Genomic DNA, 22,776 nt, shown 5'->3' with positions numbered 1-22,776 from the left:
TACAATTTTTTTTCTAGAGTTATTTTTAAAAGTTTTAACCTTTTGGGGGCACCTGGTTGGCTCAGTCAATAGAGCATGTGACTCTGAATCTCGAAGTTGTGAGTTTGAGCCATAGGCTAGGCGTAGAGATTATTTAAAAACAAATGAATAAATAAACTTTTTTTTTAATAATAAAAAAGTGGCGCCTGGGTGGCTCAGTGAGTTGAACGTCCAACTTCTGCTCGGGTCATGATCTCACGGTTTGTGAGTTCGAGGCCCACGTCGGGCTCTCTGCTGACAGCTCAGAGCCTAGAGCCAGCTTTGGATTCTGTGTGTGTCTCTCTCTCTGCCCCTCCCCTGCTCATTCCCTCTCTCATTCTCTTTCAAATAAATAAATGTTTAATAAATAAATGATAATAAATAAAAGTTTTAGCCTTTTTAAAGATTAATTGTAGGGGCGCCTGGGTGGCGCAGTCGGTTAAGCGTCCGACTTCAGCCAGGTCACGATCTCGCGGTCCGGGAGTTCGAGCCCCGCGTCAGGCTCTGGGCTGACGGCTCGGAGCCTGGAGCCTGTTTCCGATTCTGTGTCTCCCTCTCTCTCTGCCCCTCCCCCGTTCATGCTCTGTCTCTCTCTGTCCCAAAAATAAATAAACGTTGAAAAAAAAAATTAAAAAAAAAAAAAAAAGATTAATTGTAAATAGCAGAGATACAGAATACCACACACAAAACATGAATTACTCTAAGGCACTGACTCTAAGGCACTGATACAGAATACCACACACAAAACATGAATTACTCTAACCACTGACAAAGATTCACCAAACTCTAGCCAGGCTCCTCTGAGCCCTCTTCTCTAAGCCACCACCTTGGCTTATAAAAAACAAACATTAGCACAGTTTCTAACAGCTCAAGTCCACATCCCTAGGATGACTCTAGCCCTACTTAAAGTGCCTCAAGGCTACCAAAAAGAAGTTACTGTTTGTTCCCACAAACACAAGAAGATAGGACCCCTGTCTCCAAGTCTCTGTGGGAGAGTGGGAGCCCAAGTTTGGATAAGCACCAGTTAGCAAACCCAAGTGGATTTCACATGGACCAAGACCCCCCTTCCTCCTTTTTGTAAGTTTTCATTTCCCTAGCACTACACTACTGGGCCCCAACTCACCACCCTCCCTATTCCCTCATTTCCCTTTAAAACACCCACTCACCTCTGTATACATCAAAACTGAGTGCACTTCACACTGGACTTTCCCTTTCACAGTCATATGTTACTGACTGAAATATGTCCTGATGCTTTACCTAGTGTCTGCCTTTCCTTATCTTTCACACCACCACCCAGACCAATAAATTGAACTTTGCTTCCATTTTTACTCCAGAAACTCCTCTAAGCACTCCGTCCCAATCTCAATCTCCCCAATCATTCTCTTACAGCAATCACTTCTTTGTAATATTTCATTACTTTATCATCCAAGTATGTATCTGTAGACACTACAGTTTAGTCTTGCCTTTTATCAAAATTCCACGGGTCTTTTAATTCTCTTTTAATCTACAGGTCCTCCTCCACTTTCTTTCCCTCTCAATGTATCTGTTTAAGAACCTAGAACATTTGACCTAGAGCTGCCCAGATAAGTGTTGCTTTAGCAAACTTGTTTCAGTTGTGTGTTGGGCTGGGGGGGCGGGGGGGAGGGGGAATGTAAAATGTATTTCTTTTGTAAGTCATGAAATTATCATACATTAAAGTATTAGGAAAATCAAGTGCTTATTATTTGGTCCTAACTATAAGGGCACCAGAATTTAAAAAAAAAAAAAAAAAGTGACCAGAATAACTTAGAGCAAGTTGAAGAAATAGGAGAAAATATAGTACTTGGGTACTTTGCTATAAACTGAATGTCTGTGTCCTCCCAAAAGTCATATATTGAAATCTAATCCCCAGGGGCGCCTGGGTGGCTCAGTCGGTTAAGCGTCCAACTTCGGCTCAGGTCATGATCTCTCAGTCTGTGAGTTCGAGCCCCGCGTCGGGCTCTGTGCTGACAGCTCAGAGCCTGGAGCCTGTTTCAGATTCTGTGTCTCCTTCTCTCTGACCCTCCCCCATTCATGCTCTGTCTGTCTCAAAAATAAATAAACGTTAAAAAAAAATTAAAAAAAAAAAAAAGAAATCTAATCCCCAATATGGTTGAATTTGGAGGAGGGGCCTTTAGGAGGTCATGAGGATGGAGCCCTTACAAATGGGATTAATACACTTATAAAAGAGACCCCAGAGAGCTCCCTCACCCCTTCTGCCACGTGAGGACACAGCAAGAAGATAGCGGTCTATGAACCGGAAAGCAAGACCTCACAAGATACTGAATCTGCCAGTGCCTTGATCTTGGACTTCTCAGCCTCCAGAACTGTGAGAAATGAGTATTTGTTGCTTAAGCCACCCATGCTACAGTATTGCTGTTACAGCAGTCCAAACAGATGAAGTCAGACCACTTCTTGAAATAGGTAGAAGGTAAATCTATGAAAAAAGGACACATCAGAAGGTAAGCAGCATAAGCAAAGGGACTTGGGCTGCTATCAGCCAGGTGGTGGTTGTGATTTAGTTGTATTAAAACCTGTTGGGGCGCCTGGGTGGCGCAGTCGGTTAAGTGTCCGACTTCAGCCAGGTCACGATCTCGAGGTCCGTGAGTTCGAGCCCCGCGTCGGGCTCTGGGCTGATGGCTCAGAGCCTGGAGCCTGTTTCCGATTCTGTGTCTCCCTCTCTCCCTGCCCCTCCCCCGTTCATGCTCTGTCTCTCTCTGTCCCAAAAAAAATAAATAAACGTTGGGAAAAAAAATTTTTTTTCGCGGGGCTCGAACTCACGGACCTCGAGATCGTGACCTGGCTGAAGTCGGACACTTAACCGACTGCGCCACCCAGGCGCCCCCAAAAAAAAAAATTTTTTTTAAAAACCTGTTGACATCCACCATAGAAATTCTAACTTATTTCCTATACTGATAATAAAATCTCATTACGAGAACTTCAAGTTGTATGGGGAACTCAGCTATTCAAATTAAGAACCATCACACAGGGGTGCCTAGATGGCTCAGTCCATTAAGCGCCCGACTTCAGCTCAGATCATGATCTCATAGTCCCTGAGTTCAAGTCCCATGTCAGGGCTCGTGCTGACAGCCTGGAGCCTGCTTCGGATTCTGTGTCTCCCTCTCTCTCTCTGCCCCTCCCCTGCTCACACTCTGTCTCTCTCAAAAATAAACATTTTCAAAAATTAAACAAACAAACAAACAAACAAAACTATGCTGGCTTCATGCTGAGTGGCTGAGCGTAATTCCAGGAAAGAAGCCTGGCAGTCCCACTCTGGCTGATGCTTCAGGTGCTCACTGCCTCTCTAACAACTCCCCGGAAAAAAAAAAAAAAATGCTGAATGCTACTTTCACTTTTTGCCTTTTTCTAAAAGCGAAAATCCTCTTCGAATTTCAGCTAATGAAAATAGGCACTAACACAGGTCTCTGAAATACAGGTGAAAACGAAGTGGCACAACCTGCACTTGCCACAAGTTCAGCCGCACCGAAGCAAAGGTGAAGTACGGGACTCTGCGGGAAAGTCGGGAGGATCAGAAACTTCTTGGAGAAGCTAAGATCCGAACCAGTCTTTTAAAAGTCCGAAGTCAACCAAGCACAAGGAGTAAGAACAAGAGAAGGAAAGCAAGAGAAGCAGAGAACAGAGTGCGGGTGAAAGTAATAAGCAGTTTGGCATTACCCGCACTTAGGAGCGGGGAGGGCTCCAAGAAATGAGGCCAGGAGCCTCTCTGGATTCCTGAGAACCAAGCAGAGTACCACTGCGGGGACAGAAAGGGGGTCGGAGGATCCAGGAAACCTGCCACTTGTGCCAAGACACTGCACATCACCGTTTCTCCTCGTCCACACTTCTAACTGTGCCTGTAAAGGAATCCTACGGGGAGTACTCCTGGGTGTGGAGAGCTGGGGACATTCCCCTTTCCGTACCTGCTTCCCTTTCCACTGTAAGGAGGACCTTGCCTCGTCAAAGAGCCACATATCTTGGGATTCCACTCAGAATCAAAGGAGATGTGGGTTTTCGGTTATGTTGGGGTGTCCGTCACAAAGCCTGGTCCAGGGAGAACGGAAAAGGCGGAAGGGGAAAGAAATGGCCACAGGAACCACCCCCAGACAGCGCCGTACCTCAGAGACAACCCTGCACCGCAACCCATCCGAGTCGCCACTCTCATGCCAAGAAGCCGGAACGGACCAGTCGGGTGCCCGGGGCACCCTCCCGGTAGGAAGGACAAACCGCCGGCCAGCGCCAGGCCCCTGCCCTTCCCGCCGTGCCCCTGTCACCTCGGGGCTCCCCGACTCCTCGGCCTCTCCGGCACAGAGCGAAGAGGTCCGCGGCTCTGTTTACCTTGGTCATCCCAACCCCCACCACGAACACCCGGTGCCGGGGCCGAGGCACTACGGCGGCCGTAAGGAGCATGGCTCAGACTGTGCGCTGCGAAGGCCGACAGAGCAAGTCCTGAGGCAGCTGACGCGGGCGCTCACGGACTAACGCGGCAGCGACGCCAGCGCTCACCCAAGAGCTAGGGGCGGGGCCGGTGGCGGTGAGGGGGCGGGGGGCACGCTCCGGCGGCGCGAGGTGGAGCGAGAGTAGGGCGCCTGCGCGTGCGCAGAGGCGGCCGGTGGTGGCGTTCTTTTCGGGGAGGGGGGCGTTCAGCAGTTCTTTGTCTGCGAAGCTCTGGACCCGGCTCACAAGCGGATGGGAATCTGAGTCCACATCACACATCAGGAAAAAGTTTCATAACCTAGTACAGCCATTCGGGTTTACGTTCTCTATAATGAGAGGAGTAGCGCCTGAGGCTGAGAGCAGAGGGTGGCCTGAAACCGGACTCAGAAAAGCGTAGCCTGAGGAAAGGTTTTGGGAGTGTTCTAATTGTTCTGTATCCTGTTACTGTTGGTACTCAGAAGAGTCACTGCAAGTGCAAAAAGTCATAAGGCTGTACAACAAGACTATGGGGAGTGTTTTACTGGATGTCTAAAACAACCAGATTTCATTTCACTAGCTATGTGACCTTTCTTGTTAATCTCTGAATCTCACTCTTGTTTTGCTCCCGCAAATTGTGCTCAGAAACTGAGCTTTGTCTTTGCCGATGGTTTATTTAGCACAGATTTGCCGTAGGGATTCTAATTTATAATAGTAATATTTCACAAGCCAGTAGCATACGGTTAACGTCTCTTAATAAGCTCATAAAGAAATAACATACTCCAAACCAAAGATAGGTTAACTACATTATAGTTCCAGGCAAAAGGGAGATGAAATAAAGTCCAAGTTTAGTTGTGATGTACTTTCTATGAGTTAGTTGGTCCTCTGTAAATCAGTCCTTCCAACTAAGCTGGGAATCAGCTGCCAGCTTAGGTTCCTTACTGCTGGGGCACATGCTAGCTGGCACCGAGTTGACCACTACCTAGGAAGAGTAGGCTTGCCAAGGCAGAACAGAAGTCTTTGTCTTCCTGAGACCACTGTGCCTTGAATACCACTCAGGACCAAGGGTAGGGTGGCCACCCCACATGAGCAAATGTCTCAAGACCTTCAGAGATCTGTTTTGATCAGCAAAGAGTAGCCTTGCCCAAATAGAACATTCTCAATAAGTCCTCATAAATTCTTGGTATTTAAAGTTTAAATGTCCATTATATCATAGTTGCTCCTCCATATGTTCCTATCTATAAGCACTCAGCAGCACAATTCTGCTATCATCTTCACATGGCCTCCCAAGTTCACCCTCAGATCAGAACAACTGCACGTAAGTCATAAGTGGATTTGAAATTTTCACAAACCAACACATTCTCATAAGGTGTTTTGTGAAGATGATCCTGATAAATACACAGCAAGGACCCTTACTCAGGACTCCTGTCTCCTCCTGGACATTAACCTCTCTCATATTCAATTCTGCATCTGCTCCCTTGCTGGACAGGAGAGAATTCCAGACTGAAAGTCTGTGACACCTATGGCCATACTGTTATTACCACTTTGTCCTATGCCTATTGCTGTTCTGCTGATCTTTCTTGGAGACCTAGGAATAATAATAATGTAGAGGAAGGGGGCACTTTGTTATTTTAAAAACCAGGCACCAGATTTCCTCTTAACAAAAGGAATTCTTTTATTGGTGTATTAGTTTGCAAGTGCTGCTATAACAAAGGACCACAGGTTGGATGGCTTAAACAACAGAAATTTATTTTTCCACAGTTCTGGAAGCTGAAAGGCTGAGATAAAGGTGTCGGTAGGTTGATTTTGTCTGAGGTCTCTCTCCTTGGCTTACAGATGGCCATCTTCTCCCTTTGTCTTCACAGGTCTGTCCTCTATGCCTATCTGTGTCCAAATTTCCTCTTCTTATAAGGACATCAGTCATATTGGATTAATGTCTAGTCTAATGATCTCATTTTGAACTTAATTACTTTTTTGAAGACCCTATCTGCAAACACAATCATACTTTGATGTACTAGGGAATAGGACTTCAGCATATGAATTTAGGGGGACATAATTCAGTCCACAACAGTTAGCATTAACCTCATTAAGTATGAGAAGTGGGGTCCCACAGTTGATCCCCAACCTTTCTTTCTCATGCATTCTTGTGTCTACTATTCTTTAAGGAGTGAAGGAGTTGGAGTTGTGTCCACTAATATATAGAAAAGGGACACAGAGGGATGGCCAGATGATCCATAACCTGAATTAACTCATTGGAAGCAAAGGCAAGGGATCAAAAATGACTAGGACTGATACAAACCCCAATTAATCTTTTAGGTCACACAGAGGAACTTAGGGTTTCCCATTAGACCCAGGAAGGAGATGAGAGCACATTTTTGCTTAAACCTTACTAGACATAGTGATGACCTCAGCAAACACCAATGACTTTGAAAAGAGAGAATGTTAGGGGTGTCTGGGTGGCTCAGTTGGTTAAGCATCTGACTTCAGTTCAAGTCATGATCTCATGGTAGTGAGTTCGAGCTCCACGTCAGGCTCCGTGCTGACCGCTCAGAGCCCGTAGCCTGCTTTGGATTCTGTGTCACCATCTCTCTCTGCTCCTCCCCTGCTCATGCTCTCTCTCAAAAATAAATACACATTAATTTTTTTTGAAAGCCATGGCTTTCAAAGAAATAAAAAGAATTTTATTTCTAGATCACCTAATAGTCCAGCCATTGGTTGGAGGCATGAATTATTAGTGACTTTGGGGTCATTAACAAGTGGAAGGCGAGTGAGGTAGAGTGTTCACTGAACACTCTTTATTGATCCACCCAGAATGAACTAAACAGGGCCACTGATGACCTCTGCAAAAGCATTTTGGGTAGATAGTGGAGGCAGAGGCTAGGGATTCACATTCACAAATATTTTTGCCATCTAATTAGTGAGCATAAATTTGGGATGATTGAAGAGTAACTGGGAGGTGAGGCAGTGAAGCCCATGAATGTAGACAACATCAGAATGAATAAATGAAATGACATTTAAAAAATGGAATAAGAAGCAAGGTTCACATACCCCCATTCAATCATCATAATACCACCATGACATAGTGACAAAGATTCTCTTCTTGACCAAATTCTAGCCATGCCCCTCTGAGCCCACTTCTCTACTTGGCCTACAATGACTTGAACACTAACATAGTTTCTAGCAGATCAAGGCCACATTCCTAAGATGACCCTGGCCCCCCTTAGAGTGCCTGGAGGAGAACACTTAAGCCAACTGTAGAAATTAATAAAGGAAAACCCTCACTAAAATGCAGTCAGGAGGCCAGAAAGAGGAGTTCTCATGCGATACCACTGGACATCAATTACAGGAGGAGTTGTCAATTATAATAGACTCAACAGGAGAGGGTGTACATTGTATCTCCTACAAGAAATCCAGTAGGTCAGCCGCTCAGCCCATGAGAAACTGTGATCACTCTGACCTCTTGCTTTTCTCCAGTGGGTTTTGGTTTTAAAGCAACCACTCCCAACTTCTCCATAAAATATGGTTTCCTCCTCTGTTGGACTAGCCTGTTTTTTTCCCATGGCTTGTTTGTCCCAAATTGCAATTCTTGGCCATTCCCAAAGACACCTATTTTTGCTGGTAAAACAACTTTTATTTTTAAGGTCAGCACTGACAAAAGAATTTACTGCTTGTTTCAGCCAACACCTGAAGACAGCACCCCCACTGTCTGTCACCGCTGCCACCAACCCCAGTCTCTGTGGGAGCCTAAGGTTGGATAGGCGCCAGTTAGCTAACACAGATGAGTTTCACGTGGCCAAACGCCTTTCCTGATTTTTGTAATTCTTCACAAGCCCGGTTCACCCACCTCTCTCGTTCCTCTTTCTCCCTTTAAAATTCTCAGGCACCTCTGTACAAATGGAAGTTGAGTTCAGTTCACACACGACACTTCCCATTTGCAGTAGTACATTATCTGTTCTCACTACTTTAGCCTCCCCTTTATCTGCGACAGTAGTCACTATTATTATCCCCGCTTTAGTGATTAAAACACTGGCACTTAAAGAGGTTGACATCCTTGTCCCAAATCACACAGCGGAGCCGGGCTTTACCTAGCCTGGGCTCCAGGGCTCTGAGAGTCAAGAGGCACGAAGAACCGTGTTGTGCTCTCCGCCCGTAGGTGGAGCAGTTTGCGAAACCTGGGGGCGCCGCTGCAAGCTTTCAGCCAGAGAGGAGGGAGCAGTGGAGGGGCCCTTGGCACCTTCCCAGCCTGCGCCCAGATGCTGCGAGCCCTGACCGGTGCCCTGCGCCTTCCACGCCCCTGGAGACCCCTTCAGACCCGCAGCTGCGCCTCCGATGGGGCGGCTGGGGACCCGGAGATCCAAGTGCGCGTCCTGGCAGGTCCAGACCAAGGTAAGTGCGCTGTCGCGGGAGCGCCCAGGGGGAGACGCGACGGGTCCGAGCCGGGCTCCTGGCGCTGCTGCCAGGGCCGAAGCCATGGCCAGAGCGGCCCACTACACGCGGGAACACAGACCAGTAAGGGGAAGGCGGGTCGTTTAAGGATTTGATCCCGAATGTGCGGTTTCCCAGTCAAGGCTCCCCACGCCTTCCTAAGGCCGGGGAAGTGGGTGGCCCCGTCACTAGCCGCCCAGACCCTAGTTGAGGTGGAGCTCTAGGTCAATCTAAGTCCCTTCAGTCCCCCATTCGAAGGCCTGGGGCTGTGACGGAGGGACGGAGACTCGCTCAGCGATAGACCAAGCACCGGCGACCCCCACCCCTCACCGCTTCCACCCCAGTAACTTTAAAAGGCCTGCTGTCCCGTCGGCCAAGAGTCCTGGCTAGTTTCCAGAGCGCCGAGGCGGCGGAGCCAATCCGGCTCGCCATGCAGGGACGAAGAGGGAGGAGAGCAGAGGAGGAGCAAAGACCTGGGCAAGTCTCCATGCGCTCTGGCCCTGCTGTGGCTGGCCGTGGCTGGCGGACTTTTACACTGTTTTGAGTCAAAGGAGAAAGTTCGTGCTGGTCACTGGCAGAGAACTTTTTTTTCCTAAGTAGGCTTCACGCGGAGCCCTAAGCTCAAAGTGGGGCTTGAACTCACCACCCTGAGATCAAGACCTGAGCTGAGATCAAGAGTGGGATGCTTAACTTACTGAGCCACCCAGGCAGCCCTCCATTTTCCACTAAGGGCGTTTTGTTTTTTGCTGGGGTGCAAGGGGATGTCAAAGTGCATTCAGTGGCGTTAACACCCCTCAGTCCTCTGCGTGTTACCATAAGGGCAAAGCCATTTTCTTGGCTTTACTTTCTCCCCAGTCCCAACTCTCTCCCTGAGTTTGATGTAGCATAGTTTGTGTTTTAATTTACAGTTTTAAAGTACATAGATGGTGTCATACTATATAACTCGTATTTCTTCCTTTTTTCCCTGGTTGATACTAAGTTTTGAAGAGCTGCTTTGTCATATAAATCTAGTTTCTTGCTCCCTGCTGTTGTATACTGTTCCGTAGAGTGCATCCCCGATCTGGACATGAAGGGTCTTCCTCTAGCCATTTGGGATTGTTGGTTCTTTTTTGTTTTATTTTTTTAATGTTTATTTATTTTTGAGAGAGAGAGAGAGAGAGAGCGCGCAAGAGAGGGGCAGAGAGAGGAGACACAGAACTCAAAGCAGGCTCCATGTTCCGCACTGTCAGTACAGAGCCTGACATGGGGCTCGAACTCACAAACTGTGAGATCATGATCTGAGCTGAAGTCAGACACTTAACCGACTGAGCCACCCAGGTGCTTAGGATTGTTGGTTCTTAGAGAATACTCCTTACTCTCATGCTAAGTTCATTGCAAAGCACAACAGCACTTGCTTTGAGATTGTTATAATTATTCTCCCTACTTTACAGATTAAGAAGTTGAGGCAAAGGTTAGGCAGTTTGAATCAGATCTGATTTCAAAACCTGTTTTCTCAACTATTAGATCATCACTACTTCTTTAGTATTGACTCAAAAGACAGACGTCTACATCAATTAAAAAAACCAAAAACCAAAAAACTATCATACGTCAAATTAGGGCTCACTTGCAAATACAGAATGTTTTATCCACAAATAACAAGGATTAGCAGATTAAACGGCTGCCCTTGCCAGAGGGCATATAGAAGGCAGGAGGAAGTCAATGAGGAAGGAAACCACAGAGGAAGGAAACCATGGAGAAACCGCGGATGGAGGAGGCAGCCGGAAGAGACTCACAAAGGAGAACACCGCCACCACCCCCTACCTCCATCCCCCCCACCTTCCACCAACCTACAGTGATTTGGGGTCATTTGATATTCATGTTAGAAGCCACAGGTTCTGCTTCCACTTGAGCTGACGGCACCACAACATTGTCACATTTTCTGTTGTCCTTGAAAATGGGATTCCCTTTTTAACCCCTCTTGGCTCTTCTTATGGCTCTACCCAACTCCTTAGCTGGGCGTTCAACGTTCTCCACCACAACCTTACCTTTCCATCTTATCTCTTCAGTGCATTGGGTTCATTTCAAACTGTCCCACCTCTGTTTTGTTCACTTGGAGTCTCTTTCCACTCTGCTTATGTAAGTCCTTATGGAATTACACACCCCTTCCTTCCCATTTTCCCATTACTTTCCATGTATCTAAACTTATCTCTCTCATAGGTTGTTAACTCTTAGAGAGTGAGGATTGCCAGGTGGGTCCAGCTATTAGGTACATTCTCTTCTGGGCCTGAATTTCCCCTTCTATATAGTAAGGGTTTGTAAAAAGAGTTGGTCTCTAATACCTTACAGTGGTTCCTGTTGACTTTTTCTGGGGAACAAGAATTTTCTGTCCCTTGCAAGGTCTAGTTTCTAGGTAAGAGTGGGGAGGGTATAGTACATACCTATCCTTACTGTGGAGGTCCAGCAAGGGCAATGTTCCCAGAATCAGGGCTTGACTGAAAAGTCAGGGACCATGGCTGATTCCTCCCTATTTCTCCAGGACTTGACATGTGATAAGTGCAAATTAAATGAAAGCCAAACATAACCCTGTCTGGCTCCTCATAGCTCCCAGCTTGGAGTTCATTCCTTCTATTAAATCCTAGAGTTTCCCTACCATCTATGCATTTTTCCTGCTCACTGCTCACTCACAAACTCTGGCTAAGCACTTATGGGCATTATCTCTCTTTTTTTAAGATTTTATTTTTAAGTACTCTCTACACCCAAGATTTACAAACAAATTTACAACCCCAAGATCAAGAGTTGCATTCCCTACTGACTGAGCCAGCTAGGTGCCCCAAGGCATTATCTCTTTTAATCCTCATAACAACCTTTTTATTATTAAAAAAAAATTTAATGTTTGTTTTTGAGAAACAGACAGAGTGCAAGTGGGGGGTGGGGGCAGACAAAGAGGGAGACACAGAATCGGAAGCAGGCTCCAGTCTCTGAGCTGTCAGCACAGAGCCCAACATGGGGTTCAAACCCACGAACTGTGAGATCGTGACCTGAGCCGAAGTCAGCCGCTTAAGCAACTGAGCCACCCAGGCGCCCCCCTTTTTATTATTTCTACTTATGCATTAGGAAATTGAAGACCAGAGGGTAAAGCAACTTGCCCAAGACCAGTGGAACCAGTATATGACTAAGCTGTGACATGAGCCAAGCACCCCATTTGTATTCTGAAAGAAGGAGATAGAGATGGAGAGAGGGGATAAAGATGAAATATGGGAGAGCATCAGCCAGAAAGGCAAGACAGAATAGGAAAGTGAAGAGGAGAGAAGAACGTCTGTCAATCTCAGGATATTGCCTGAGGATAACAAGTTACCACAAACTTTATTGCTTAAAATAACACACATGTATTATCTTATAGTTCCTATAGATCAGAAGTCCAGGCACAATGTAGCTGGGTTCTCTACTTCAGGGTTTTACTAGGCCACAATCCGAGAATTGGCCACGGGTATGGTCTCCTCATAGGCTTGACTAGGGAGAGATCTGCTTCCAAGCTCCTCCCATTGATAGAAGTCACCTCCTGTGGTTGTAGGACTGAAGTCCTGTTTTCTTCCTGTTGATCTGGGGGGTGTCTCGCAGCTCCTGGGGGCAGCCTATAGTTCTTTGCCACAGGACCCTCTCTATAGGTCCACTAGTTTCTCTAGTATGCCCTAGCAAGACAGAGTCTTACATACATTGTAACCTAATTATGGAACGAACATCTCATCTCCTTTGCCATATCATTAAATTTTAATCTTCGAAGTGACATTTTATGAGTTTAGCTGTATTCTGTTGGTTAGAAGCAATTCACGGGGCCCTGCCCACACTCCAGGGAAGGAGATTATTGAGGATATGAAGATGGGGCCTGTCTGCCACAAAGATGTTGGACCTCTAGACTGTTTTCCTCAATCCCTCTGATGTGGTTTCTTTGTATCTACCAGAGTTTCCCTTCCCCAGAGTTGCAGCATTTTCTTTCATGGAGCATTAGAGCTGGAGAAGACCCTGGGGACATCTGAGTTCTGTGGGACCTCCAGACCTGTTGGGCTCAAAGAACTCTTTGAAGGTTTCTGGGGAGGCTAAGGAAGCCAGCCTAGTCTGCATGTTATAGATTTCTGTCCTGAACCACAGTTCTCTAACTCCTGGCTGGAAACCCTGTCCCTTGAGCGCTCCAAAACTTTTATTGTCCCTTCTGTGTCTCAGATTAACTCACACTGAGAATGCCATCTTAATAAATACTGCTTATTTCACAGACAAGGCTCAGGACCCTGGGGGAAAATACTAACGGGTCTTTGAAGGCCAAAGGATAGGTAAATACAGGAGGGGAGGGGCGCCTGGGTGGCTCAGTCGGTTAAGCGTCTGACTTCGGCTCAGGTCATGATCTCGAGGTTCGTGAGTTCGAGCCCCGCATCGGGCTCTGTGCTCATGGCTCAGAGCCTGGAGCCTGTTTCAGATTCTGTGTCTCCCTCTCTCTCTGACCCTCCCCCGTTCATGCTCTGTCTCTCTCTGTCTCAAAAATAAATAAACGTTAAAAAAAAAATTAAAAAAAAAATACAGGAGGGGATACAACCAAGAAGGTACGAGAGTATTTGAGCCCTTGCCCAGAACTGGTCTCTCTTCTCTACAACTGGCCCAGATTGTGGGGGTGAGTTGAGGCCAGAGTAGGATGCAATGGCCATATTAGGGATGGAGGGGGGGGCATTTTTTGGGTGGTATTAAGAAATTTGGCTTAATTTTGGTGAAAAGGGAAAGGGAGGGTCATGGTTGGATTTGGGTTAGAAAGAGGACTCTGACCCAAATGAGGAATGAATGTGGAGTAGGGAGGGGGAGCAAGACCGAAGGCAGGAGGGCCAATTTTGGGTGATCCATGTAGTAAAGAACCCATATAGGTTACTGGCTGCAAGGAGGGATATTAGCTGAAGTATCTGAGATGTCATTTAAGAGGTTGAACTGGCATTGGAGACTGAGTAAATTCCATGGGTGAGGAAGAGGGGACTTCTGAGTTGATAGATCATTTACTCACAAAGGGAACAGGAGAAAAGATTGATCATTTTTTTGACCGGTTGGTCAAGACATCAAGTGGGCAACTGTGTATTCAGGCTTAGAGCTCCGGGGAGAGTTCTGGGCTAGTCAGATATGCAGAGCAGTTCTGGGTATACAGGAGGCAAGCACACAGGTGGTGTGGAAGGTGGAGAAGGGGCAGATGAGCATGTGAAAGCCCTCCTGACTTGCCCGTGTGTTTGCGTGTATAATAACAGCAGAAGCAGGTAGGAACCAATGCAGTGGTCATTGTTGTCCGTCTCTCCGGGTTGCTCCATGGGGGTTACAAGCCCTTTCACTTCTGTGAGGGAGAAAGAGCAAGGGGTTATTCTCTCCGTGTTATGGTCAGGGAAACTGAAGCCTGGGTGTCTGTGACTCACTCTAAGTCACACTGCTCATCAAGGGTGGAGGCCACCAAGAATCCAGGCGGCTGCCTCCAGGCCCCAGCCCAGGAGTGAGCAGGCCAGCTGGCTTACCCAAGGCTGCCCTGTCACCTGCAGGAATCACGGAGATCCTGATGAACAGACCAAGTGCCCGTAATGCCCTGGGGAATGTCTTGGTCAGTGAGGTGAGAAAGGGCAGCACCAGGGTGGGTGGGGGCTGGGCTAGGGCTGGGCTGGGAGATACCTGAAAAGATCTCCTCTGCAGCTTCTGGAAGCTCTGGCCCGGCTGCGGGAGGACCAGCAAGTACGCGTTCTGCTATTCAGAAGTGGAGTGAAGGGTGTATTCTGTGCAGGTGGGTTTCCTCCCTTGCCTCTACCCCAGGGCTCAGCAGGGTTCCCACCAGCCTATAGGGGGTTGGGGGCGTAGGTCAGCTCTAGCATAGGACTTATTGTTCCCATTTTATAGATGTGAACTCAAATACACAGAGGTAAAATGCCTTGCCTAGTGTTACACAGCTAGTAAGAGGTAGAATAGAATTCAATTTTAACTTGGCCCCTCTGACCCTCAAATCCTTATTCTTTCTGCTACACCATGCTCTGTTCTGACGCTTCACTGAGGAAACTAAGTGCTGTGACATTGACAAGGTCTGTGGCCAAGAAGGTACTCTGTGCCCCTTTGCCCACCCACAAGATCTCAGTTCCTGTTGCCAAAACTCTCCACTGCCCCTGGACAATTTGGTCCTCACAGTAGGGCAAGCATCACCAACTTCTGTTTCAAAGACACAAAACAGACTCACATCCCCACAACAAGAAGCAAGTGAGTGAGAGATGCACTGAGCTGAGCTAAGAACCCACTCTGGGGTGATTGGGGAAGGGATAGCAGGAGTCACTGAGGAGGTGAGAAGAGGCCATGGATGGGTAGGATGGGAAGAACATGGAATTTCAAGGTGATATGGCTCAGTCTCTAGGTCTGAGCTGTCGGGATCACAGTGCCCAGTTTGGGGTCTCCCCTGGCACGACAAGTATGCAGAGGGGTCTGCCTGACGCAGCTGCCCTGGATGAGGGCCTCACTCTACCCTGGCTTCCTCCTTCAGCTCTATGCCTGTCTGACCTTCTCTATGAAGGTCCCAGTAGCCCCACTATCCCACCTAAGCACAGGGAAGTGGAGGGCTTGGGGGGATGGCTACAGGAGGTCTGGGTCTGTCTCTGACTTGTTCTGGAATCCTGGGATAGTCCCTACCCCTCTTTGGCCTCAGTTTCTCCATCTGTCTTTGAGGGGCTGGGACTAATCAAAGACATGCAAGGGCTGTCAGCTCTGAATTCCCATAGTTTCAGATGTGAAGAGAATATATTCACTCCCTACTCCCACCTCAGCCCCCTGCCATCTGGCCTTTGATGACTCTGCCATGGTACTACTCTTACCAAAGTCCTTCCCAACTCCATCCCACTGTATCCTGCACTTGCTTGTCAGTTCTCTCATCTTGACTTTGTAGTCTCCTTGGACCACACTGACCCCTCCTATCAAAAAGTAATATGTTGGGGCACCTGGGTGGCTCAGTCGGTTAAGCATCCGACTCTTGATTTTGGCTTGGGTTATGATCTCAGGGTTGTGGGATTGAGCCCCACATCGGGCTCTGGGCTGACAGCACAGAGCCTGCTTGGGATTCTCTCTCTCTCTCTCTCTCTCTCTCTCCCCCTCCCCTGCTCTCATGCACTCTCTCAAAATAAATAAACCTTAAAAAATCAATATGTCAATTATTTCTCAATAAAACTGGGAAGAAATAATACATTTTTGATGTTTAAATTTGTTTATCTATTTTGAGAGAGCGGGAGAGAGAGAAAGCATGGGGGGGGGGGAGGAGCAGTGAGAGAAAGAGAGAGAATCCCAAGCAGGCTCCATACTACCACCGTGGAGCCTGATGTAGGGCTTGAACCTACGAACCGTGAGATCATGACCTGAATGGAAGTCAGATGCCCAACTGACTGAGCCACCCAGACACCCCAAGAAATAATACATTTTAAATATTATCATATATATTTTAAATTGTGGTAAATAAATAAATTACACAGAGTTTACATTTTAACCATTTTTAAGTATAAAATAAAGTGGCACTGAGTGCATTCACATGGCCATGCAACTATCACCACTGTCCAATTCCAGAAATCTTTTATCATCCCAAATTCTGTACCTATTAAGCAATCCCTCTCCATTCCTCCTCCCCCCACCAGCCCCTGATAATCTCTGTTGTACTTTCTATCTCTATGAATTTGCCTATTCTAGATACCTCATAGAAGTGGAATCATACATTTGTTCTTTTGTATCTGGCTTTTTTTACTTAGCATAATATCCTCAAGGTTCACCCATAGTGAACATGTCAGAACATGTCAGAACTTCATTCCTTTTTATGGCTGAATCATATTCCATTGTATTTATACTACGTTTTATCTATCTTGATGTGCCCTGGGTTGTTTACACCTTTTGGCTATTGTGAATAGTGCTGCTATGAAAATTGGTATGCAAGTCTCTGTTTGAGTCTTTGCTTTTAAATCTTTTAAGAGTGAAACTGCTGGGTCATATAGTAATTCTACGAATAACTTTTTGAGGAACTGCCCACATGTTTTCCAGAGCAGCTGCATCATTTCACATTCCCACCAGCAATGCACCAGCGTTCTCCACATCCATGCCAACACTTACTTTCTATTTCTGTGGTTTTTTTTATAATAACCATCCTAAACGGTGTGAAGTTGGTTTCTCATTGTGGATTCAATTTGCATTTCTCTAATGACTAATGATGTTGAACATCTTTTCTTGCTTGCGTTTATTGCCCATCTGTATATATCTTCTTTGAAGAAATGTCTATTTGAGCCCTTTGTCCTTTGTGGTTTTGGTTGGTGAGTTCTAAGAGTTCCTTAGGTATCCTAGATATTAATACCTTATCAGATATATAATTTGCTAGTATATTCTTCATTCCATGGGGTGTCTTTTCACTCTCTTGATAGTGTCCTTCGATGCACAAAAGTTTTTAATTCTAATGAAGTCCAACTGACCTTTTTGTTGTTGCACCTGTCCTTTTTTGACACACCACCCGCCCCCCCCTTTCCTCCCTGGCTTCCTGGCCCATGCCTTCCTCTCTGAGATTTCGCCTTCCTCTCTGCCTCTCAAGTCACCTTTGCTGGGTCCTTTAACAACCTGGGATTCAGTAATAGGTCATTTCCCAAGGGCTGTCACCACCCCCTCACTATCTGCAGGTGCAGACCTGAAGGAGCGGGAGCAGATGAGTGAGGCGGAAGTGGGGATCTTTGTCCAGCGGCTCCGAGGCCTGATGAATGAGATTGGTGAGGGTCTTGGAGTGGGTTGGAGGAGGGCGTTCAGGGGCCCTGCTGATCCCAGCCCCACCACACCTACCATCCTCCACTGTAAGGAGAGGACAGTTTCTGTTGTGAGCTTTGTGAAGACAGATGACTCTCCCAGGAGGAAGGGCACAGAGAATTCTACAAGGTGGAAAGGGACAAGAGAGTTCAGAGGGCATTTCTCCCGGAGGGAGCTCTGGTGCTCAGCCTTTGTGTCCTGCTAGTTCTGACCTCCCCACCTCTCTACCCTCAGGGTGCAAGCCCAGCTATTCCAGTGGAGTCAGATTTCAGGCTGCAGGCCTTCAGGCTTTGATAATTACTGCTCTTTTTGCCTGGAATATCCCTCCTTGGCCACCTGAACTTTTTACTCATTCTTTAAAACCACCAGGAAGCCTTCCCTGACTGGTTCTCCAAGATTTCTTTATCAGAGCACTGATTACCATGGGTCATCATTGCCTGTTTACTGATCTGCCTTCCCCGTATCTATTCAATTCTATGTTTTCAGCACCCAGCATGGGGCTTGGCACACAGAACTTGGAGGAAGTGCAGAAAGGCTGGTCTGGGGAGGCCAGCAGGAGAGTGGGCCTGAGCACCGATCATTCAGCCCATCTCCCCACCCCAGTAGCCCAGCTAATTTCCCAACTTTCCCCAATAGAAAAACCAACTTCTAAGATAACCTGGCTGAGGTACCAGGTAAGGTTCCAAACCTGGGACCCATGAGGCCCTCTGTCCCAACCAGCTAGCCCCTTTCCAACCTTGAGTCCCTGTTTTTGCCCTGCTAGGGCCTCTCAGGCTGAGCCCTTCTTCATCTCCACAGCAGCCTTCCCGGCACCCACTATTGCGGCTATGGACGGGTTTGCCTTGGGTGGAGGCCTGGAACTTGCCCTGGCCTGTGATCTCCGAGTAGCAGGTACTGGGCAGAAGAAGAGGTGGGACAGGGTGAGAAGGGAAGAAGTAAAGCAGGGTAAGTCTGGAGATTCTGCAGTTAGCCACTGCTCTGAGCTTTCCAATCAACAGCAAAACTAAATGTAACGTGAGGGATACAGAGCAAGTTTGGGGGGAAGCTGGTTTCCCTCCTGGCCCAGCCACCGACTGCTGTAGTACCTTTTACTCTTCAGAACCAGCCTCCTTCACCTCAGGAATGCTTCTACCAACCCCACAGCAGTTGGTGAGAGGACAATCAACAAAAAGGCAGGGAGGGGAGACTGAGGAAAAGATTAATTGTTCAACTTTCTGGTTCTATGCAAGCCACACTTATTTGTCATGTTTTGCACAAAGAACCATGGGGGCAGTTTGTCACCAGCCCAGTTAATCACAAACATGCCTGGGCAGAAACACTGCCTTCTGGTTCACTGGTACCAGGCAAGGGTTGCAATACTTGTTCAGAGCGGTTGAGTTTGAAGAGTGGAGGGAGGGGATGAAAAAGATGATTGCCTTTAACCTTACAGACTTGCTGGTTAGTGTGCCCTTCTTGGCGGCAGAAAGTCTGAGTGCTATCTGGTGCTACTCTCTTCCTTTTCACTGCTTTTTCCTGCCACTCCAGGTAGAACATTTAGAAATGTGTAACTCCAGGCACAGAGGTAGCATCTACATGATGCATATCAAAGAGAAGGTATCAAATTACCAAGTCAGATCATAGCTCCAACTCTGTTTCTCATGTGCCCATGTTTAGGGCAACTAACTTGCAGGGTTTGGGTAGATGGCAGAGAGTGACCATAAAACCCCTCATAGGCAGGAGTATTGGCCATTCCCTGCTGCCAGACTGCATGGTTCAGATGGTCTGTGAGGGAATTCAGAAGAAGCCTGTGGAGTGAGACACACAAGGGAGCTCCTTAGAGGAAGTAGAACTCAAAAGGAGAAGTGGACTGAAACATGGGAATTTTCAGGCTGATGAAAAGCTGGGAGGAATAACTGTGGTGTGAGCATGAGTCATGATACTATAGGCCAGGCCAGAGCTAAGGGTCCATGAGACAGAGAATCCATTAACCCACAAATAGGCACTGGGTACCTCCCAAGAACCCCTTCCTTGTTACAAGCACCAGTACCTCGTTTGATCCTTAGCAGCTCTCTGACAATGGCAGAAGAGTAACCATATTTTTTCCACCTATGAATGAGGCTCAGAAAGGGTGAGATTTGCTTGGATGCATACCTCCACCACTGGAGGAGGCAGGATGAGGGCCTAGGCCTCCTGACTTCTATGTTAGGGCTCTTGCCAAGGCAGTCTGGGGAGGTCTGCTGCGGCCAGCCCATGACAGAAGTGGTTGGCTGGAGGGGTGAGCCTAGGGGCAGAGGACTCTTCTCTCTGGGGATTGGCACTGCAGGACAGCATGGGTGCTTCACTCTGTTCTGTTTAAGCAGCTTCCTCGGCTGTCATGGGGCTGATTGAGACCACCCGAGGGCTCCTCCCAGGAGCAGGTAACTGTACCCACAGCACCCATCCTTCTCTACTTACCCATTCCCACTCTATCCAAGCTACTCCCCTGCTTCCATCCTTTGCCTTATGTTCTGGGCTCTGCCCTTCCATCCTAACTCAGAATCTGTTCCTCTGAGAAGTCTTGGCTGACTCCCAGACTGGGCTTCTCTGGGTTCCCATTTCCTATGTCGATTTACCACCCGTACTCCATCCTGGCAGGAGGGACTCAGAGGCTGCCTCGATGTCTAGGGGTGGCCCTGGCAAAGGAGCTCATCTTCACAGGCCGAAGACTGAGTGGTGCACAGGCTCAAGCCCTGGGGTTGGTGAACCACACTGTTCCCCAGAATGAGGAGGGCAATGCTGCCTACCACCGGGCAAGAGCGCTGGCCCAGGAGATCCTGCCCCAGGTGAGGTAGCAGCCTAGCACAGGAGAGCCTGTGCCACGGGAGGGGGTGTGTATGTGTACACCTGTGGGGAGGCGAGGGGGTGCGTCCCGTGAGGACACACAAACAAGATCCACTTAACTGGACTTTAATTAAAAATTTAGTTTCTCAGTTACACTTCCGCCATGTCAAATGTTAATGGCTACATGTGGTTAGTGGCTACTAGATCAGACAGTACTGCAATAAAATGTCCCCAAAACTATAAAGCAAGATTCTAAAGCAGATAAAGAACTACAAGCTTATCTTTCCCAACATACTGCACAGAGAAATTCCCATGTATCATGTAGGACATGTGTTAAGACCCCAGCTAGGTGTAATCCTACCTGCTTCCAGGCCCAAAGCCTTTAGCAGGGCAGCCAGAATCTGGCTGATGGGGTCTCCAAGGACTGGAGAGCCTCTCACTGCTGGCTTCTCACTTCTCACTGCTGGGACTTGGAGGAAGGTCCCAAGTTTCCGTATGAAAGCAGCTTGAAATGGAGCTAGGTTTTATAATGACTTAGCCCATATGGAGCGCTTCCTATCCATCAGACACAATCCCAGGTATTTTAAGAGTTTCTCAATCACTAGTACAATCCAGCCGAGTTGATTATCCATGTTGTATTTGTAATACAACAGACCCAGAAAGGTTAAGTGACTTGCTCATTAAGGTCACAAAAAGTGATTGCAATACCAGAAAAAAAGACAATACTGGCATTTGGGCTTTTATTTTGTATACTACAAAATACAATATAAAAACTGGTATTCTTAAGAGTGCAGAATACATACAAAATTTTTAAAACTTAAATACTTAATGCATTTCCAACACAAAAAATTTACATTTATAAAACAGATAAGCTTATAAAACTGTTAACCATATATTATCATTTTAATATTAACAGAAAAAAGTGTTTGAATTAACCACGAAAATAAGTGTTTTGGAAAAAATACTTTGTCTCTCTTAAATTTAAATAATCCTCCCTCATAACTTTCAGGTGTTCTTTGAGGGCAAGGACTGTAACTTTAAAAATTAATAGTGAGTTGGTTTAAAAGAAAGCATTTGTTTTGTCTTTATTTCTTTTTCTTTTCTTCATCACATACAAATGGAGGAGCCTGATGATGTTACTTGGGCCATTCTAATGCTACCAGGTTTCTATTACACTTGAGCAAAAGTCTGAACTAACACAAAAAAACTCAAGGTAGTGCGTGGCTCACTGCACTAGCAAGACTTGTGGACTGTAGGGTTGTCTTTTTGCATAAACTGAATAATTGGGTCTTTGAGCTTCATCTCAAAAGGATTCAGATTTCAGATTTTTGAATATACTGAAACAATGGTCTCCTACTAATTACTTATATTTCATTACTGAAAAATAGCTTTGTATACCAAGGCACCAACTTACCAAAAATTAGTTGTACATTCACTAATCCCAATCTTCAACTTCTAGGCGAGTTATTGGGTGCCCAGAATGAGAAGGTTCCCAAATAGGATGAGAGTAAGGATGGTGTGGTAGACTGCTGCTCTCTAGTGGATAAACCACCAAGACTAGGGAGTCAAATGGTATCCATACACTCAGGGAAAAAATTACATTTTCAACACACACACAACACACATCGTATCTATACAGTTTTTACTTTTCTTTGGTGAGAAATCAGTTTATTAGGTAGTTACCTAAATAATAATGCATATTCATGACAAGCAAATCAAATAGAAGAATAAGGGCATAAAGTAAAAAGTCACAAGTAGGGTGACCCAGCTGACCTTGTCTCCGTAGGGCTGTCTCAGTTAAAAGTGAAAGTCCCATGTCTTGATAATCCTTCAGTCACCGGCAAACCGGGATAGGTGGTCACCCAAACAGCTCTAGATTCCCCAAGCCCTCCCCAGAGATGATCACTGTTAACAATTTACATACTCTTCCAAAAATTTTCATTGTATATATAGGAATACATATTATGCACATACACTCACATATCTAAAGAACTCTGAATTCCTTTTAGGACGGTTTGGGAGACAAGGAGCACACTTGCAGAGGCTAATACAGTTCTAACAGACATATAAAAAACATGAAATTAAAATATGAATAGTAAAGAATTCAAACAATATGGAAATGTATAAAACAAAAAGTGAAGTTGTCCATTCTCCTGACCCTCTGGAGAGATCAAAGGCACGTCATGCCAACAACTTTTACACAAATGAGATAAGAATGTACATACTAGTATAGCCCTTGTTTTTTTTACCCAATATTTTGGAGTTTCCCATTTCAGCATATACTTATCAACCTCATTCTTTTAAAACAACTGCACGCTT

At 46.5% G+C, this 22,776-nt stretch overlaps 2 protein-coding genes across 11 annotated transcripts in view; one reads left to right on the top strand and one right to left on the bottom strand.

Annotated features, from left to right (window-relative positions):
• The window catches only part of SCP2 (sterol carrier protein 2), a 125,347-nt gene extending 120,834 nt beyond the window's left edge, over positions 1–4,513 (bottom strand). For 2 of the 4 annotated variants that reach the window (XM_030324973.1, XM_030324975.1), the window contains exon 1: positions 4,372–4,513. In XM_030324973.1, coding sequence (XP_030180833.1) covers positions 4,372–4,443 — 72 coding nt within the window. In that variant the 5' untranslated portion in view covers positions 4,444–4,513. The other 2 variants (XM_030324974.2, XM_030324976.1) reach the window with 2 other exon arrangements.
• A 4,098-nt stretch (positions 4,514–8,611) lies between these two features.
• The window catches only part of ECHDC2 (enoyl-CoA hydratase domain containing 2), a 33,264-nt gene continuing 19,099 nt past the window's right edge, over positions 8,612–22,776 (top strand). For 2 of the 7 annotated variants that reach the window (XR_003970821.1, XM_030325114.1), the window contains exons 1-7: positions 8,618–8,832; positions 14,406–14,473; positions 14,554–14,641; positions 17,538–17,624; positions 18,457–18,603; positions 19,998–20,054; positions 20,272–20,459. Coding sequence is in view for 6 of the 7 variants with exons in the window: in XM_030325114.1 (XP_030180974.1) it covers positions 8,700–8,832; positions 14,406–14,473; positions 14,554–14,641; positions 17,538–17,624; positions 18,457–18,603; positions 19,998–20,054; positions 20,272–20,459 (768 nt within the window). In the remaining variant the exon portion in view is untranslated. Of the gene's footprint in view, positions 8,833–14,405; positions 14,474–14,553; positions 14,642–17,537; positions 17,625–18,456; positions 18,604–19,994; positions 20,055–20,271; positions 20,460–22,776 lie in introns of all 7 variants that reach the window. The other 5 variants (XM_030325118.2, XM_030325115.1, XM_030325116.1 and 2 more) reach the window with 5 other exon arrangements.

Source organism: Lynx canadensis, chromosome C1 (assembly GCF_007474595.2).
Source record: "Lynx canadensis isolate LIC74 chromosome C1, mLynCan4.pri.v2, whole genome shotgun sequence".
Taxonomy (NCBI): Eukaryota; Metazoa; Chordata; class Mammalia; order Carnivora; family Felidae; genus Lynx; species Lynx canadensis.
Note: the sequence above shows the minus strand (reverse complement) of the source record. Positions and strands in the feature narration are given on the sequence as shown.